The sequence below is a fragment of the Podarcis liolepis genome (genome assembly GCF_965112155.1).
Source record: "Podarcis liolepis genome assembly, chromosome: 2".
Taxonomy (NCBI): domain Eukaryota; kingdom Metazoa; phylum Chordata; class Lepidosauria; order Squamata; family Lacertidae; genus Podarcis; species Podarcis liolepis.
This window is the reverse complement of record NC_139555.1, coordinates 33,921,524-33,941,382: the sequence shown is the minus strand read 5'-3', so window position 1 is coordinate 33,941,382 and position 19,859 is coordinate 33,921,524. Positions and strand designations below refer to the sequence as shown.

Here is a 19,859-nt window from a genome sequence, read left to right as displayed (position 1 = left end):
TCATTCTGGCTCCTCTGAGACCTCTTTCAAATTATGCTCAAATGACATCAGCTCTTTTTTAGAGAAAGAGAAAGGGATCATCCATATGTTTCTGGGAGAAACGCTGTTCAGGATCAACATACAGCTGCCAACAGGGATCCCTGGAACTTCAGAGGTCCCAGGGAGTTTAGGGAAATGGGAACACGCTGAAAAGCCTTTTGTGACTTTAGAATCACAGAAGTCCAAAGCAGGACTCTGTTCTAGAATTGATTTTTCCTCTTCTAGTTTCCTGTTTCTAAGAAGAAACACGGGGCTCAAATTGTCTCGTGCAAATTCCAACTATCACCCCCAAACCACTGCGGAAGCAGCTCAGAGTCCAAGCGGCACATAAGGAGGTTTTCCTGTTTTAAGCCACCCTCACTGGGTGACACATTCCAGCAGCCACTCTTAAACAGGGGAGCATCGGACACCATGACATATGCTATCTTTTTACTGACAATCACTTGCTGCCCTTCCACAGAGCTTCTTAAAAAATAAACGCTCACATGCCATGCTCTGAAAACATTAATTAAGCCTCTCAGCACCCCTGCATGGAAGGTATTATTATCAGACACCTCACAGATGGCATGAAGAGGGTAAGTGAGTTTCCCAAAGTCAAACAGCAAGGCAGATGTATCAAGGAAGAACAAAAACAGGAGCCACTGCGAAATGTGATAAATATTGCAACCCTAACCAGCTCTCTTCTAAAAGGAGCAGCATCAGAAATGCAGCGGCCGTGCCTGTCATGGAAGAACTCCTGCTACCCTCTGTCATACCGAATCAAGAACTGCTGGAAAAGTTCCTTTTTAAAAAAAACTCCACACACAACAACTTTACTTACACTTTGACATCCAGCACTACTGGGAAAAGACAGACTTGAAAAGCAAGCTTGGAACTCGGTTAATTAGGAAACTGAGCGCACACATTTATAAAAGGATCTTCGAAGACGGGCTTTTATCTGATGCCTGAGATACAGCCTGCTTGGTCTGTGCTTGGGATTTTTGTCCTCCTCTGAGGCTAGGGGAGAGACAGCTGTAGTCGCTGACTAAGGACAATCCACACATTCACAAATGTAGGGGTTTGAGAAGCATTTAGCTACCTAACGCAAATCCTATTTGCGATGCAAAACCAGGTTTGACTCTCAAGCGAATCTTGCTTCAAAGCTCCTGAATCACTTAAGGCAGCAATGGGGAAGCAGTGGTGCTCCAGATGTTGTTGTCTTCCAGCATCTTTTGGCTATTGACCACAGTCAATCCAGCAACATCTGGATGCCCACTGGTTCCCCATCCCTGCCTTAAGGAGAAAGGGGGTTATCCTGTTCCACACACACCCCTCTCCCAAGCAGTGAGGGAATTCAAGGCAATCTTTTTTAAAAAGAGGTTTATTTTGTTGGTGGGGAGGAGGGAGAAAGAACTCAAAGACATGCTATATTTATTACAACCTGCTTAACAATGGCTCAGCTGAGTCAGGCATTAAAGGCTAGAAGCAAAGAACCCACAGGTGGCTGATGCTTAGGGTACTTTCAAAGGAAAACACACACTTCATAGGACACCAGGTGCCGTAACACAGTGCTTCCGTTTATGCAGCGCAGAAAACATGCAGTTTTTAAGGGAGCAGAGTCCACCCTATCTTTCTGCCAAATTATCAAAAGGAAATAAGGCAAAGAGAAGAGTGTGTTATAATGGTGTCAATTAAAAATAAATTAAACAAATAAAAGAGAAAATGCTTCTGGCTATGCTGACAGTGCATCAAAAAAAGCAAAGAACAGGTGGTTTGGGAAGCGAGTAAAGTGGTAATGCGGGGCTTTTCTATACAGTAAGGTGTGTACCAAAGAAAGATAAAGAGAGCCGAAAAACAAGAAATCTTACAAGAAATCAAAAGAAAAGAAAAAGAATTAATAAATTCCCCACGAAAAGAGATAGTGAAATAGGACATTAAGTTATTGCAAACGCAATATTCAATGATAATAAATCAGGAAACATAATGGAAAATTAAATATTTGGAACAGAAGCAATTTGAACAGGCTAACAAGCCAGGGAAACTAATAGCTTGGCAAATAAAGAAAAAACCAGCAAAAAACCTGAATTAATAAAATAAATATTAAAACACTTGGTTTCTTGACCACAAGAATGTGGCTCCTAACATTCAAACCACATTTTATTTTAGGTGGGGAAAGACAGGTCTATCTGAAGAACCATCTTGCCCTGGGGAGAAGGGAGAAGAAGCAAGGACAGCTTTTCCTAAGAAAACATGTTGTCTTTTCTTTTCTAAGGGTGCTTATTGTTGTAATGACCTGATGCAAGCAGTTTTGTGAGGTCCTCCTGAAAAGTGGTATAAAAATACTCTTAATAAACAAATAAATCTGGATTTGTTTCACCAAGCACATATTCCTAGAGCTGTCGCTAGAGATCCGTAAGTGTTCTTCCTCTTAGCAAACTGGCCAGAAAGTAAATATTTGAAATTTTAGTACCCTGGCTCAGAACATCTTCAACTAGTCTCCACCCTGCAGGTTGATGGGAAGAACCAGGATGGCTAGGACTATGTAGAGCAAGTTGTTGCTCAAAAGAAGAGTCTGACAGGATTAGACCAAAGAGCTATCTAGACTAGAATCCTGTTTTATACAGTGGTCATCCAAATGCCTTTGGAAAGCCCACAAGCAGGATGTGAGAGTAACAGCCCTCTCCCATGTAGTTTCTCAGGAACTGGTATTCAGAAGTCTGGAGATAGCATATAGCAGTGGTGGCGAACCTTTGGGAGACCGAGTGCCCAAATTGCAACCCCAAACCTACTAATTTATCACAAAGTGCCAACATGGCAATTAAATATGGGATAATAATTAATATATAGTGGTACCTCAGGTTACGTACGCTTCAGGTTACACACTCCGCTAACCCAGAAATAGTGCTTCAGGTTAAGAACTTTGATTCAGGATAAGAACAGAAATCGTGCTCCGGTGGCGCGGCAGCAGCAGGAGGCCCCATTAGCTAAAGTGGTGCTTCAGTTTAAGAACAGTTTCAGGTTAAGAACAGACCTCTGGAACGAATTAAATACTTAACCTGAGGTACCACTGTACCATAATAAAATGAGCTGGGGTGGGGCTGCCCCAAGTTGTTGAGCTTTTTTGGGGGGACATTGCCCAGAGTTTTGGGGGGGAGGATTGCCAAGACTTGCAGATCTTTGGGGGGGACTTGGATCACAGTTTTTTTGGGGGGTGGAGAAAAACACTCGCATGAATTATAAATGCTTCTTATGGCATGCAGAGCAGAAACAACACACAGAGCTTTTGTGGGGGCATTGCCCAGAGCTTTTTGGGGGGATTAGCAAGACTACCAGAGCTTTTTTGAGGGGCTTGGATTACAGGTGGTTTTTTTTGGGGGGGGGGAGAAAAACACTCACAAGCATTATAAACGCTTTCTCTGGCATGTGGAGCAGAAACAACACATAGTCTCAAGAATCGCAGGCACCAACCAGTCAAAGAAAGCCCTTGACAAACCCACCAATCACACAAACTACAAAGACTCTCCTCCTGGAAGAGAGGGGAGTGGTTGTGGGCAGGAACCCGAGCCCCGCCTCTAGCAGGAACCTGTTAGCCCCCTGCCTCCCACTCACCTGGCTGGCGTCCACGCCCATCGGCAGGCACCCAACCAGGTGCCTCCGAGGGGGCGTGTTCAGCAGCCTAAATGCTGCGGCGCCAGCCCCTCCTCTGCCTCACTCTTCGTCGTCCCGTCGCGATTCACCCACCCTCCACTCCCTTTGAGCTCAGGGTCTTAGTTTTCCTTGGCCTTGCTATGGACCTTAGGTCAGTCGCCCTGGTTGTCTGGGGGGCCTGATAGGAATTTTTCCATTTGGCATTAGGCTTTTTGTTTTTTCCGCCTACCTTGTAGCAATCGTCACAACTTTCGTGGTATTGGTGGGTAGGTTAGGCATTGGAATAATGTGTTGTGGTGTCGAAGGGCTAGGTGTGGCCATCGCCTATGCCTTCAATTTTTGGGTATTCCGTTAAAGGAATCTGGCGGTTGTGTATTCTGTCCGATGCCTGCTTGGCGGGAGGCCATGGCACGACCCTCGGTGACATCAGGGGAGAGCCTATAGTTGGATTAGCATCAACAGGCTCCACCTACTGGTGAATAAACCCCCCTCGTTTCAGACTCACCCCTCTCTGAGGGGGTGGAGTCAGCTGACGTAATCCAATGCCTAAGCCAATACCTTTTCACTTGCTGCAATCAATAAAGTTGTGGCCTTTTCTTGCCCATTAACCTTATATCACGTGTCCTTGTGTATTCATTCCTCTTTGGGGGGATCGGGTCCTCGAACCACAACCTGCTGGCTGCAAAAAAATCCCACCAATCTCGGGGGGGGGGGAGGCAGGAATACAGCTGCTTTGGGGAGATAAACTGCCTCTAAGCTGCTGCCAGCGGGGAGCGAGCAGTTTACTCACGAGGTGGCATGGGGGGAAGCGGCTGCCCAATTTGAAAACCCCAAACAACAGTGCTGCTGGCGTGATGGCGCGTCCCAACAGAGAGGGCTCTGCGTACCCACTCTGGCACCTGTGTCATAGGTTCGCCACCACTGGCATATTGCCATCATATATAATGCCAATGGTAACCGAACCCTCCATGAATTTGTTTAATCACTTTTGAAGACATCTAAACTGGTGGCCCTTGCAAAATCCTGCTGTAGCCAATTCCATCTTTTAAGTACCGTATTTTTCGCTCTATAACACGCACCCAACCATAACACACACATAGTTTTTAGAGGAGGAAGATCCGTAGGCATGCCACCCGTAGGCATTCCCTCCATAACACGCACAGACATTTCCCCTTACTTTCTAGGAGGAAAAAAGTGAGTGTTATGGTGCAAAAAATGCGGTATGTACAGCACTTGTTCCACCATCTACAAGAGACAGAGCCATCTAGGGTAAGGAACGTCACAAAACTTACTCACTGCAGGTTGCCTAGCTCTGAACAGCCAAAGGGTTAATAGCAGGAGACGCTAATATTGTGAACTGTTTTCTTGTGGGAAACTATTTCCTTTTTTAATATTGGTTTCCATGTGTCTAAAATCTGTAATCATCACTCTTCCCTTGCCATTGACCCTGAGGCCAATTCATAAAACCCATTTTCAAATTCATTTGATTGAGACTCCAGTACCTGAGAAAATGAACTCTCCCCTCCCCACCAGTTGGTCTTTGTAATAATTCATTAACAATAAAGAAACTGGAAAAATATTTTTTCAGGGGGTGGGGGAAGCTATGCTACCCCGCAGATACAATGAACAGAAAGATCAGAGTGTTTGCTGGGTAATGAAACCCTCAGCTCCCCTGAGACACCGATTTTTATAGCTAGAACATAATCATCTTGTGGAGATCAAAAAGGGTAGTTTAGAGTAATGATGACTAATGCCCAAGGATCTATGGATTTAAGGGCAGAGATTTTAAGCTAGCCACAGATACAAAATCCCTAGATGGAGCAAGAAACAGATACCCATATTGCTTAGGTTTCCACTCCTCTATGTATGTTCAGCAGGGCACGTTCGGTGGGTCTATCTCCAAAATGAGGGTACCCAGGATTGCAACTCTAGACCAGTACCTTTGTGTGTACCCTCTAAAGCCTTGATGTTCCCCTGCTGCCTCCCTTTTGTGCAGGAATGGGGCTGTTTTTGGTGACCAAAGAATCCGGATTTGAGCAGTGAATTCACTCATTATAATATTATAATTATTTCAATATAACAATAATTAATAGTGATTAGACCAGAGAGCCTTTAAGCTGCCACAAGTCTGTTGTTTTTGCTGCAACAGACTAACAGGGCTACACCGCTGGAAATTTGTTTTTGTGGAAAAAGAGCAAAACCCAAGATTTCCAAACAGCCTGCAAATGGTTGCAAAGCAGCAAGAGAAGAATAAAAGGAATGATGAGAATCAGCACGGAAGTCAAAGATGAGCCGAGATGAAAACAAGTTATGCAGGGGCCTCAAGGGGCACACAGGGAAAGTTTAATTTGATGTGCAAGGAGATTGCTTTAGAAATTATTCACTGTATTTTGCTTTCACAGGATATTACACATTGCAAGCAACTTTGGATTAAACCTAAAGTGGAGACTAATTCAATTTTTGAACTTCAAAAATCAAAACCTAAACCTCCTATAGGATGAGTCAACCTCTCATTTTCATCATGCAAAAATGCTGATGATATTTTTGAATGATTTTGCTATAGTTTAATAACCAGTAATTTGCAAGTTTTAAACTTTTAATTCAGGAATTCCCAGCACTAAAATCTTGCTGACTGCATTTGAGCTGCTGCTAGGCACTAGAGAAATCCTTTAATCAATGGAAATTTTTCAGAGACCTCAGAGAATCCAAGCAAGTAGATGCAAAAACAGACTGCAAAATTCTGACTGACTTTCATGAAGCCCTTTAACACCTTGTTTGCATCTGCTTAATAACACTCTATCCCACAGTTCTTTGAACCAGGGACTGGTTTGAACTCATCACAAGCTAGGAATAAAAGAAGCAAAATACATTCCCACTAGAAGAAAAAATCCTGACTGCAAATTTGGCAACACCTTTGAGTTTTGCACCAGATAAATTCATTAGGTGTATATTTTTCTAAACTCAAATCAGATAGTACCAGAGGTGGGAAAACAAATAAGCCTGGATATGCAGATGGACACACCAGAAAGCAGTTGCATGATTTGGCAACTGATGGTCAGCAGGGCATCTCTTCCAGCTGGTCACTCCTTCCCTCCTTCTGTGCTTGTTGAAGCTCTTACCCCGATTCCAAAACTACAACGTACACTAAAAAGCACTTCTGAGTTACTCTCAAACTGGCAATAGCGAAAGTGTCTGCAACATTTTCTGCAACACTCCTAATGTTGTCTCGGCAACAATCCTAATGACTCTATTGCTCAAGGCAATCATATAGCACACATGAAATGAAAAGAAAGGGGAAATTACAAAAAAAAAGTTATTTCATTTTAGTTGAACAGTTTCCCAAGCACTTACCATTGGGCGATGGCATCATGTCTTTGGCAATTTGGGCTTGCTACTGAAGGCAAGGACTTAAATTGGTTTAATGGTCCATGGGCAGGCCTCTTGCCTCCTTGAAAGAAGCTCACAGCAAGGGGAAGGTCAGACACTAGCTTGCCCTCTCCCTACCAGAAAAGGACAATCATCTCCAGCTGAAGTTGAAGCATATTCTGTCTTCTGTCATCAGCCAGGGGACTAAGGGCAGCTGGGTTGTGGGTGTGTATCTCTACTTAAAGACAGGAAGGCCCACCTGTCCACATCAGGTGATACTGCAATTAGCTTCCTTTGCTTTCCCCTTTCCCTTTTAAATCATGGCTGTTAGATTGCAAGCCTTTAAATTTTGTATTCATTTAGCAAAATTATTATGGCATAAACTTTCATGGACTGGAATCCACTTTATCAGATGTATGAACACAGATTAACCTTTAAGGTGCTAAAAGACTCTTTGCAAGATGACAACAACAGCCATAGCCATTCCCCGTTCCCAGGGAACTGTAGTTCTGCAAGCATGAGGGCCATTAACACTGAATTATCAGCACCCTCATCAAACTAATTCCCAGGAATCCTTAGGTGAAGCCATGATACTTAACACTGGTACAAAAAAACAGATATGTTTACAGCAGAGCTAGGATGAGCTTACTGCACATATGTAGGGCAGCCAAAACAACATGAGGTGACTATTTCAGGATTAGAAGCAACAGGCAAAGGTCTTATTAAAAAATAAGGACAATAATTTTAAACAAAATGTTTCCATGAGCCAAATATTCCTTCAATAAGGTCTCTCTGACAGTCTCTCTTAGCAGCTTAGAGTCTACTTAGAACAATTGCCTAAAGCTAACTTTAATTGGAGGAATATCATGGGGCGGGGGTGAATGTTTGCATTATAATCAGGAGTCACTGGACAATTGGAAAGTACCAGCTGACCTTGTTCAAAAATGGAAATTTCTATCAAGTATGCTGCTTAAGTGACTTAGAACCCATTTGCATATGCAAAGAACTAATTAAAGCATGGCTTGAAAAAAGGAGACTCCCTACCCATGAATATAGATACCACTGGAGCCAAAAGCTGTTTGGCTTGGAAATAGTTCGATGAACTCAGAGGACCATAGATCCTGGGTCAGCGCTCTGAAATGAGATCAAAGTCACTATTATTAGCACTTAAGAGATTTCTAGAGAAAGCCACCTTTCCTTTCCAAGACGTTGGCTCTCATCAGACCCTACCTACCCCAAAACACACTTCATACCTGACCACTGGTGCTTAGAAAACTAAGAAGAATGATTCCCATGGTGGGAATGGCAATTTTTACTAATCCTAATTCTGTTACATTGGGAGAAGTTTCTACAAAACTTTCAGATGGATAAAGTGATACCAGTTTGTAATGGAAAATCTGACCTACAAATCCAAGATAGGAACTGTTCAACTGGATCTGCCCCCACCGCCTAGCACTGCCCTTGTCAACCAATGTGTTGAAAAAGGATTGGGATTATAAAGGTTATCCATTACGCAGTCAACAGGCAGGCGAGTTGGTACCAGGAGTGATAGTCATTTTCAGAAATGCATGTGTCTGAATGTGCAAAGCAGCACTTTAAGAGTTGCAAACTTTCTCTACTGCCAAGGTGGCTGTGACTGATGATCATACAGCCTTGACCTAGTTTTTAGGCCACCACCTTCACGGCTTCTCTCCCTGCCCCCCACTGCATAGATTTGCTCCTTGTCCCCAGAAGCAGGTGTTCTAAGGTAAAAGGTGGCACCACGCCAGGACTACCCTCTACCACTTGGCAGTACATCCTAGACTTCCATCCATCTTCTACTTTAACTGGCACTGTGTAATTAACTTTCAACCCACCTCTTTTCCCTTAGTAAGAGAGGCTGCCATAGTCACATCTAGGGTACAGAAGAGGAAGCTCTGATGGTGGCAGCTTAAAGTTTTCACTGCTGTTCATTATTAACCAAAAGTTGAAAGGTTTATAAAGCGGCTCAACAGACAGCAATGTGACTGTAACCACAACTTGCTTTGGCCATTATTAAAATGTGATTAAAAGCTTGTCAGATTAATATTACTGATTAAAAATTAGAGATCTGCAGAAGATCTATAAATGATCTGCCACAGGGGAAGATGGCAAACCTAGAGAACTTAAATTTCTGGTTTCCAGAAGGCACTGAGGGCAGATCCTTACCATATATTTAAAACATATCCAACACACATTTAGCACACATGACTCCCCCCCCCCAAAGAATCATGGGAACTGTAGTTTTCACTCAGAGCTCAAATTCTCAGCATCCTTACAAAACCACAGTTCTCAGGATTCTTTCACATCTGACTGCCTAATGCTTTGATTTCCTTTTTTGTTTTCTGATGTTGTCAACACTATTCCTCCACTGAGGTTTGTCCCCATGAACATTTCCCCCTTGTAACTGATGCTGGCCGCATGGAAACACTGCATGTAAATACAGAACCAGATCCTAAGTTCCTGTTGCCTAGGACTGCCATTCGTCCGGAATTTCCCAGACATGTCTGGGATTCATTTGTCAGAAATAGCGTCTGGGTTGAATTTCTGAAGATTGGGAAAACCCTGGTGTATAGCAACCCATGTTGGAAGTGTTGATTTTTTGGTGAATTTCCTAAAAAAAAAAAAATTTTTTTAAAAAAGCTCAGCAGCTTTGGAAAAAAGGGAAAGGGTTCAACAACTTTTGTGTCTGGATTTTCACTTTTTGAAATATGGCAGGAGTAAATACATAAGCAGCCTTTCACTGAGTCACATTGAAATGTTGCCTTAATATGGGAGAGTTAACCATTAGCTTCTCATGAGGCTGCATTCTAAATGGTAACAATGAGGATTCCCAACTCTGTTAGCCATGAGAAATGAAGCAGGGAGTTCTTCCTCCCCAGAATAACTAATTGAAAATAAGAGTGCGAATCTGCAAATCGCCTGAATGAAAGTGACAAAAGTTGCTGCCATCTGGAGTCTGGTCAGTGGGCTGTGCTCAATGACTTTGAGATGTCATTCAGGTTCTTACTGGAGCATCAACATTCCAAAACCTCACAGCTGGTATCCTCAGTAGAAATGGGGAGAAAATAAATAGGATAGGGATGAAGCTAATTTCCCTCCTCCTTTGACTCCAGCTCTCATAAATACATACAGTTAGAGACACAGTGCTAACTGCAGAACACAATGGCAGGGATTCAGAATTGAAAATGCATAACGGGGTTGGCACAAACTGACTCCCATGCCCTCTTCTCCCCACGGGAGTCTTCCAGCCTCCCCAAAAAGGCTTGCAAAGTTGTCTTCACCCGATTTTCAGGGATACACCTTTCCCGTGACATAGTCTACCCCATTAAGCAAGGGGAGAGCAGGGAGGTCTACTTGTGCCAGCACCATTCTAACCCTGATAGTATGTGTCAAAACTCTCTTTTTCCTTGCAAGAAAAGCCTACCTATACACCTGTCATGTGGCAGAAGGGAATAGCAGCACACATATCAAAAGGGGGGGGGAGGTAATTATGTGCAGTGGGAGCCAACCGATTCTGTTCATTCTATCTTTGTTATCTGGATTAGGACCTGTGCTGGCAGGATGAATCGGGCTCCTTCCTGAAGCAGATGGACTAGTCAGAGTTTGTGGCAGGGACTTGTCTGAAAGAACACTGCACATATGTACACAGATCTTCCCACCTCACACCAAGTGTTGGGCACACCCTCTTGATTAGACAGGCCATTTCTCTTCTAAGCATCTGGGCACCAACAAATCTTATTGCTGTGTCAGAAGAGATTTTGCCACACACGAATGCATCATTGACACACCAAGGCAGACTCCAGTCATTAGCCGCTGAAAGAAAGAAGCTGCCCTGCATTCAGGGTCCTTGTCACACGGCAATAAGAAATGAGCTGCTTGTTCAAAGGTAATGGTTCTATAGGGGCAGAGAAAACGAGGGCCGCCTAGGAAGAGGAGATAAATACAAACGTCTTGCCTCAAACTGTGGCACTTTGCAGTACGACAATGGTCTGCGAGTAAGTTGTTTAAAAAAACCGCTTCTCTAAGATCTGGTCTATACAGTGGTACCTATACTTAATTAAGTACTTAATTCTTTCTGGAGGTCCGTTCTTAACCTGAAACTGTTCTTAACCTGAAGCTCCACTTTAGCTAATGGGGCCTCCTGCTGCTGCTGCTGCACCACCGGCGTGCGATTCCTGTTCTCATCCTGAAGCAAAGTTCTTAATCCGAGGTACTATTTCTGGGTTAGCGGGGTCTGTAACCTGAAGCATATGTAACCTGAAGCGTATGTAACCCGAGGTACTACTGTACAAACATCAGCTAGAAGCGGTGCAGTGAGCTGCACCATGCCAGGCTACACATAGGGGGCATTCACACACTATTTTGGGGGGAGATTTTTCAAATGCAAAGCCACCCTGTAAATTCTCTGACACCCTCAAGACATTATAAACTTCTATCCCAGCCCTCTCTTCACTATTGCCAGTGATGTTGGTTTTCAACTTGCAGTAAGCTTTTTAAATATTCAAACTTGTGACCCCACTCTGCAACGATGCAGTCCATTATACTAGATGCTGCCCACTTGGTACTAACCCATGACAGGGCCTCCTTGGTGGCAGTGCCCCATTACGGAATACCCTCTTTGGTGAGGTGCTCCATCTCCCACATTATTGACATTCAGGAGGGATTTTAAAACATTCTTTTTCAACCAGGCATTTGATGGCTGAGAGGTATTATTCCTGGCAATTTTAAATTATTAGCTCTGAGGGTATGTGACTGCTTTCAAATGTTTTTAGATGTTCTTGTCATTATAAATGTGTTATAATTATGTTTTGAACTGTACTGCTTTACTACGTTGTTTGCTGCCCTTGGCTCCTTTGGGAAAAAGGGCAGGATATTTAAAAAACAACAAAAACACAGTAAGACAGACTAGTATTCTATCACTTGCTTAGTTACACTACTTGCTTTGAGCCATCTAGTTCACTAGATAGGATTGTACAAGGCTTATCTGCATGCTGTGGTGGGTGGTTTTCAAAATATGCAATATACTGGGCACTTTATCTTCTGAATTACCGATCCAGATGAGACATGTATTTTTCAACTAGACACAGAGAACGGGGCCAAAAGAGCAGTGTGTTCTCTTGTGTACAACCACTGAACATAGTCTGATGCTTTAAGTAAAAGTTCAACTCTTGGCTGTATTAACTTTTTAAGCAGATCAAATCGAGCAGTCAGGGACCTCTTCAGGGCTATTTACATGGGACTTTAATCAATTTGCTAAGTGTTTTACAATCCTTATAATATTTTTTTTTTAAAAAAAGAAAATCCTATGAGAGTTATTCATCCAATTTTACAGATAGGGATCCAAAATATGAGAGTGAATGGTTTGTCCTAAGCTACCTAGGGGATTTTTTTAAAAAAGAACTGACTAGAGACTGGACTCACTGAGCCATGCTGACATTTGACATTTTTCTACTTCCAGAAGCTTCACTGCAACTAGTATAACACTACAGGTGAAGCTCATGATTCCCCCTGAAGGCCTCTTCTCAAAGTCTTTTTCTCAAACCTGATGCCCCTTTTCCAACTGTCTCACTTTTAAGGGTGGCTCTTTCTCCTCATGGTCTTTGAAGTGTAGAAAGACAAGGGATTTAAGCTCCAGTGGCACTTTGATTTCAGGTTTACAGTCCACTTCCCTAATAAATCCCATGCCACACTTTAATTCCTCAGAGGGAAAGAACGTGTGAGCCACAGAAGGAGAAAGTAGAAACTGTTTATTTCCATCATAAAGATGCCTTTTAATATTTTAACATAAATCAAGCTGTGCTTTATGATGATAATAAATTTACCAGAAGAAACTTCATTTGCTGCCTGAGGCAGCAAAATGATTCAATTTGTTTAGTTTTTAAGCACAAGGAAATGTAATTGAGTCGGGTAAGGTACAGCTGTTTTAATTGACTTTTCGGAGAACACCTAGTGCTACAGGAAGCAGGAGGCTAATACGGAGGGACAAGAGAAGACAAGGATTACTCCAGGAGCTGCTGCCAGCATGGATGCCCCCCTGGATGCCCCCCTCCCCTTTGCTACTTCTGCCAACTGATCCGTCAACAGAAACTAATTCAAGATCCACTGCCTTAATGTATGCAGGAAAAGGCCAAACCACAACAGATGCATAATCTGCATTTATTTCTTTATGCCTTTCTGAAAAATAATTACAAACAGGGACAAGCTGAGGACACAGAGCAGCAAAGTGCCATAGTGAGGAATTGTTACATTTTAATAGGCAATTAAAAATATTGTCTCGCGTTAAACCAGATGGGAGAAGGTATCAGCCACTGCATCATATTCAGCCAGGTTGAGCCCTGGATTCATAGAATCGTAGTGTTGGAAGGGATCCCAAAGGTCCTCTAGTCTAACCCCCTGCAATGCAGGAATCTCAGCTAAAGCATCCATGACAGATGGTCATGTAACCTCTGCTTAAAAACCTCCAAGGAATGAGAGATTCTACCACCACCCCATCCCTTGGGGATCTTGTAGTAGTGCCAGTAAAATAAACACACACACAAACATACATTTTATCCATCTTGGCCAACCTCAATCTCTCTCATGTTTTAAGGCATATTGTGATACTAGCATCAAACTTTCCCTCCTCTTGTAGGGCTTTCACCATTAATTGAGGTAGACACCTCCACTGCTCACATACTGAAGGCACCTGGGAAGGTACATCAATACAAATCCATCAGAAAACAGGAAAGGAAGTTCTTCAAGGTGAGAGAGGAATGGAAGGTACTACTGCCAAGCCATTTCAAAAGTGCTCTCCCTATTCATGCAGAGAGAAAAGTCATCCCTGACTGTCAAGTTTCTTTTGAAATCAAAGAGGAAATTTCACATTTTATAACCTTTGGAGCAACATAAAAGGAGAAAAGATATAATCTAAGCCAAAAGGGCACATAATGCCACATGGGATTTAGATAAAAGGGGAAGGGAGAAATCCCAAACGACAACGTACAGCTGAGGTGGTGGGGATGGGGAGGCTGTCCAAAGGACACATTTCTTGTGAAATACAGGCAATTAGCATAATTGTGCTTTGTAGTACGCCTTCGACAAGATGGAAAACAGAACTGCTAAAGTAGCAGAAGTTCCAGACTAGGCTTGCTGTTTGGCTGTAAACTTAGCAATTTGTCCAGCTTCAGCTTTCTGTGAAACCCAGTGCTTTCTGTTCTTCTGAGATGGCTCGTGGAGAAAACGAAAAGGTGTGTCACAAGAGAAGAAACCTCTTTGGAGATTGCAGGTGAAGATGTGCATTAAGTGACCCATATTATCTTGAAAGTCAAAAGCACAGAAAAATTCAGTGACCGCTCCATGGGGCTGAAGTAGACATAGGGCTTGCGTTATTCAGCACCTTCTGTATTGTTGGCATCAGTCTGTCTCAAGAGGCAATGGGTCTCTCTTGGGGTGAAATCAAACTGTTAGAGAATTAAACCACCTGCTGCTGATGCAGAGAACCATAACTCATAACTGCTGCCTCCCATATTGTTTTAGCTGCAGTAACAGCACCAGTGTCCTCCCAGGGTGGGGGGCAAGCCTGGGCAGTGTGTATGAAGGTCCCAGGCTGCCCCCGCTCGGCCTCACTGATGTGGTCCAAAGGAAAGCAGAGCAATACGTTTGGCACCAGCTTGGCTGCAGGGGTTGTTGGGGGGAGGCAGACAAGATGTCATCCAACAGCCTTAGGGACTCCACTTCAGATTTGTGTAGGGTTTCCTCTTCAGGCTTGTCTTCTCCCGAAGATGTCCTGCACTGCAGCAGCTAAGCACATTCTACAGCCAGCCAAAGACGAGAAGATTGCCACAGTGCAATTTCCATACATTTATAGGTCATTTCTCAGGTACATCCATTCTGCTGCTAAAATGCCAGCAGTGATACTATCCTTGCCTGTCTCATATTGCATAAGGGCAGGCTGGGCCTCCATGCGACAGCTCTGTTTTCTCACTTCCAGTCTGACAAGAGTCTTATAACAGTGATGAGAAAGAGTGACAGAAGGAATCAGTTGTTAAACTTCTGAACCAATTGTGGCAGGACGGTTCCCATTTCAAATGGATTGTGCACATAGAATCTTAAAATCTGTAATTTTGTTTCCCCTCAACCTGGGCACTGTGTAATTCCTTACCAATTCACTCAGAGACAGTTTTCAGAAACCTGGTGTCAAAGGAGCAGCATCAGCTATCTGCAAGCTTTCAGGTTGTATAGGTGACTCTGATGCACCAGCAAGGACTGCCAAGTACAGCTTGAGATGAAGAAGAGAGGGATGTCATCAGGTTTTATTGTGCCTGGAGCAAACTCCCCCTAGTCGGCAAACATAGCTTTATGCAACATATCAAGGACTTTTGTTATCTATGAATAGAGTTGTGTTACAAAATTTGCTGTGTTTGTTTTTAACACACCTTCCAACAATCTGTTTTTTTGCAGCAAAACCAATTTGATTTTTATAATTATACTTGATAGTAATTTTATTTTTTAAAAAACCACTGAATTTCTTAACTCACTTTGATGAAATGTCAAATTTAATATCACAGCTACACCAGGATGGAAAAGGCAAGTATAATCCGGGGGTTTGGAAGATGAAATTTAATAATAGAAAAAGCAGTTTAAACATATTTGAAGTGAAAAGAGTTGAATTTCCCTCATATTAAAACCTTTGTGACCCATGACCCCTCCTAAGCTCTGCAATCTCCTAAATGCTTTTTGTGATTTCATCACAGAATGATGGTCAGTACTCCTTGTCGGCAAAGATCCCACAGTCCAAACTACATGCAATTAGAAGCAGACCTGTGTCTTTAAATCCAGACCTTTCCCCATCATGTATAAAGCAGGGAGGTGGAGGATGAGGATAATTTAAAGAGCAAAAGGGATGTGCAGGTGAAGAGAGAAGCTTCCCTGCAGATTTCCCTACCAGGAGTCTCTCACACTGACTTACTTCTGATATAGCAGCCTGGCCAAGGGAAAAGTGACATTAGGGGACAGAGTACAGGGAAATAAGGCACAGGCAAGGAAGGAGTTAATAGCCCCCCTTCCAATCTGCATTTCTTTTATGTTTAACATAAGACCCCCTCACACACATCTCTTAGATTTACCTGTGGCAGACCCAGGTTTCAAAGCACAGTACTAGTCAGATGTAGCTTAGATTTACATAAACTGAAAAAGAGGTCATGTTGAAGACAAAGTGGTGGGAACCTTAAAAAAAACAACCATGAACCTGGGATGAGGTGGGAGATTAATTTTTAGTGAGCGGGAGTGAATTCTCTTGGCAATTTAGTGTGCTTTGGGAAGTAATGATTGCCTTTATATTCAAACAGAAAACAATGGCTTCATGAATGTCTCTTGCTTTAGCTTCCCCTCATGATTTTATTCTCTCTGGTAACACTCATACGATTTCTTCATAAAGACACGGTTAGGTGCTGCCCTCCACATCTGGCAACATGCAGGTGAGGTGCTAGGAAATGAGAACTGTGCTTCTTTTACATGTTACCCATCCAGCAAGTAATTAGCACCTTCGTGCCTGCGATGGAGAGTGCTGCAGTCAGGGCCTGCCCTGCTGCCTCAGGACTGGTGTGAAACAGAGGACCACGGTAATGCTGAAGTGACTTAGCAGCAAAAAAGAACTGTGGAAACAGGCTTTCCCTTCAATGCTTCATGAAATAAGGCTTTGGTGGTACCTACCCAGACTTAACCGCAACCTCCTTTTCACCCTCTGCATAGAATCAAGTATGGAGGGGATTGGGCATTACATACAGAAAACACAAAAGCGAACAGAAGCAAAATGCTCACCAGATGAAAAGTATTCATTTAAATCCACAGTAACATCTATGCATCTGATCCCACATTACATGCAGCAAGGCAGATGTGTGCTGGAAAGACTGTAACAGAAATGGAGGAAACAACAGTAGTGTTGGAGTGGGAAGAATCTACCCCTGGGCATTTTCTCCCTCATTTTTTTCAGTGTAGGCTGACCCCACGCCATGGAACATTTCAATGAAATCTGATTCAACTAGTTGTGTCCATCTTTCTCTTTATTCTTCCCTGTTAGTTGAGGAAAAAGGAGAGTCACCTCAGGGGACATGAGAATGATAAGGAATCATTGCTTGCTTTCATTGGCTGCTTGCTTGACTGGTTTCAGCAAGGCTCACCCCTCCATCACTATTGAGGGAGAGATGCATATCTGACAGCCTCTGACATATCATAGGACAAGAGAGGAAGACAGTTTATATGGGAATCTGTGATCAAGGCAAATATAGAGAGATGCCGTGCGGCCACAGCAGCCTGGTAGAGTGACCACACTCAAAGCTTTATACTTTGAAGGGGAAAATCTGAATTAAGAACCGAACCGGACAAGCAGCACTGCACCCAAAACTGATAAAGTGAGCACCAAGCTCAAGACGCTATTAGCAGGTTCTTAGGAGGTGCAAGATCAGAAGAAGTCTCAGAAGTCACCTCCAGTTTCTTTGATAACAAACGGCATCGTTCCATCATTAGAGCTTAGTTTCACTCAATATGATATTTGCAGTCACAAACAGAAAGCAAAAAAGTCCCCAGAGTAGGACAAACCCAATCCAGAATGTGTGCCGGAAAGGGGACAAATGTTTATTGAGCGTGCCATTTCCAAAGATCAGCTGAGTGTCTTTTCGGCTGCAATATGCTAAGAAAGCAGGGATGATATACTGGATCCCATTCCCAGCATAGGCTCCAGTAATGCCCACCAAGGACTCCAAATCGTGGGTGCAGAAAGCCACGATAATGGGGGGAATGAGTGTAATGACTGGGAAAAAAATCCTATCTACTACCCAAGGGTAGGTTCCCCCTTCCCGGTGGAAGAGCGTCTTCCAATTGTTCCTCAGAGTCACGGCAATTATAGGAAAGTTGGTGCTGATGGTGAAGACAGGAAAGAGGCCCAGGAAGTAGCGGATAACGGCGATATTGACAATGTCACAGCTGGTGAAGTTGAGCGTATACATATCCATGAGAGTCCCGTTCTTGAAGCAGTAGATAGCAGTGAAGGACAAGAGGCTGTAGAAACCCAGGATTAAGGTGTAATCCAGCAGGACCAACTTGTTAACGTGCTTCTTCTTGGAGATGGGAGTGATGAGAGATGGCAGCGAGTGCTGGCACATGAAGGAATAAACGCACACCCCAAAGAGATTGCGGATCCCTGAGAGTTGCGCTAAAGGAGGGTGACCTTCCCCTTTCCCTTTGGAAATCCGGAGAAGGGCTATAATTATCATGACGACAAATGCTGGAAGACAAGGGGTGGGGAAAGAGAGAGAAAAGGAACATGTTGAAGTCAGAGCAGAAACTATGCACACAAAAATATATATTTCCTCCTCTAATCTCTGCGCTGGATCACTACAGTCTATAGTGCAAGTGATAAGGGGACGACGACATATGCTTCCCTGGAGAAAGCAGTGCTGCATACAAAGAAAAGATCTACAAGTAGATAAATACGTGTGTTCAGGACCAGGCTGTACACTGTGGGTGGGGACTCCAATACAAAAGTACAGTTGGCTATCTTTGAAACAGGGTTATCCAGCAATCACACTTTCTCTCAGGGGCATCTGCCTCATAGGAAATGGGTTTGACCCATCACAGCTGCTGCTTGAGTCCTCAAAGAAATATAAAATAAAACTGTTGTCTTTGAACTCAACACCTTCTCTTTACCCCAGGGTCCCCAGTCTCATTCATGTTAGTAAAAGTGCACTGAAGACATTTCCTAGCATGAGCATGTACCACTTTGGCGGAAAGGGCATTTGAAAGATTGCTTCTGGGCAGCACAGGAGCGCACAAGAGACAATGCTCATGCCCTTTGGTTTTCACAGCATTTGTTTGAGGAGAGTGGGACTGTATTTTACATAAATGACACAGACAGGAATATTTGCAACTGGCTTATATTTAAATTTAGGGTATTTGTAAAGAACACATTGACATTGTTCTGCATAAGAAACAACCAAACAAGCTGCCTGGGACTAATCTCAATTGGGAGAAGGTCTAACAGGGACTGAAAAGAAAGCACTGAAAATTGGAGTTGAAATGCAGGCATAAAGCACACACTTACTTGACATTTACTACAACAGCAACATATAATGCTGTTTATTTGCTTGCCGAAAGAAGATTTGCTGGGGCAAGGCAAAGCAGGTCTAATGTCATATATTAAACGTTAGTGATAGTAACAAAAATAGTTTTACTGAGCTAAAATAAAGAATAAATAGGGCCCTCAGATGTGCTTGAACAGGAAGTTGAGCATTATGATGAAGGGCACAAGGACCTTCCGTTTGAAGATTTGTTCCTTGACCACTAGGCACTCCATTCAGCTCCATTATGTTTTCTAAAACTCTAATGAATTAGCTAATAGGAGTGTGGGATCTTCTTCTCAATCCACTTGGTCCAAATATGCCCCACCCCTTCTCAGTGACATCGTGACTGATCCATTAGAGCAATTAGTGTGCTGCCCACCAATTTCAGTCTGCCCTTAGCCACCACCACCTTAAGCCTGTCTTCTTTCTTGGCTCCAGTCCAGGGGGTGGCCCTAGCTGCTGGCTGCCTCCTCCATCTCAGAGTTGCCTTTGCAGAACTTTGTAGGAAGGAGGTTAGGGGCAAATCTTAGTTGGCTTTACCTGTCTTTGGCTCTGCTATACCTACTGTTGTTCTCCCTGACTTCCACCCTACCAATCTTAATGGGCACCAGCAGCCACAGCCGTTTAGTAAATTTCTGCTTAAGTTTCATTTCTGTTAAATTATTTTTCCTCTCCAATCTCCATTTCTTATGCTGACCTTTTGAGCCTTGC

The 19,859-nt window shown here is 43.2% G+C and overlaps 1 protein-coding gene across 2 annotated transcripts in view; it reads right to left on the bottom strand.

Moving 5' to 3' along the window:
* Positions 1–13,195: 13,195 nt before the first annotated feature.
* The window catches only part of TMEM104 (transmembrane protein 104), a 75,780-nt gene continuing 69,116 nt past the window's right edge, over positions 13,196–19,859 (bottom strand). For both annotated transcript variants that reach the window (XM_083487199.1, XM_083487200.1), the window contains exon 10: positions 13,196–18,313. In XM_083487199.1, the coding sequence (XP_083343325.1) occupies positions 17,553–18,313 (761 nt within the window). In that variant the 3' untranslated portion in view covers positions 13,196–17,552. The remainder of the gene's footprint in view (positions 18,314–19,859) is intronic.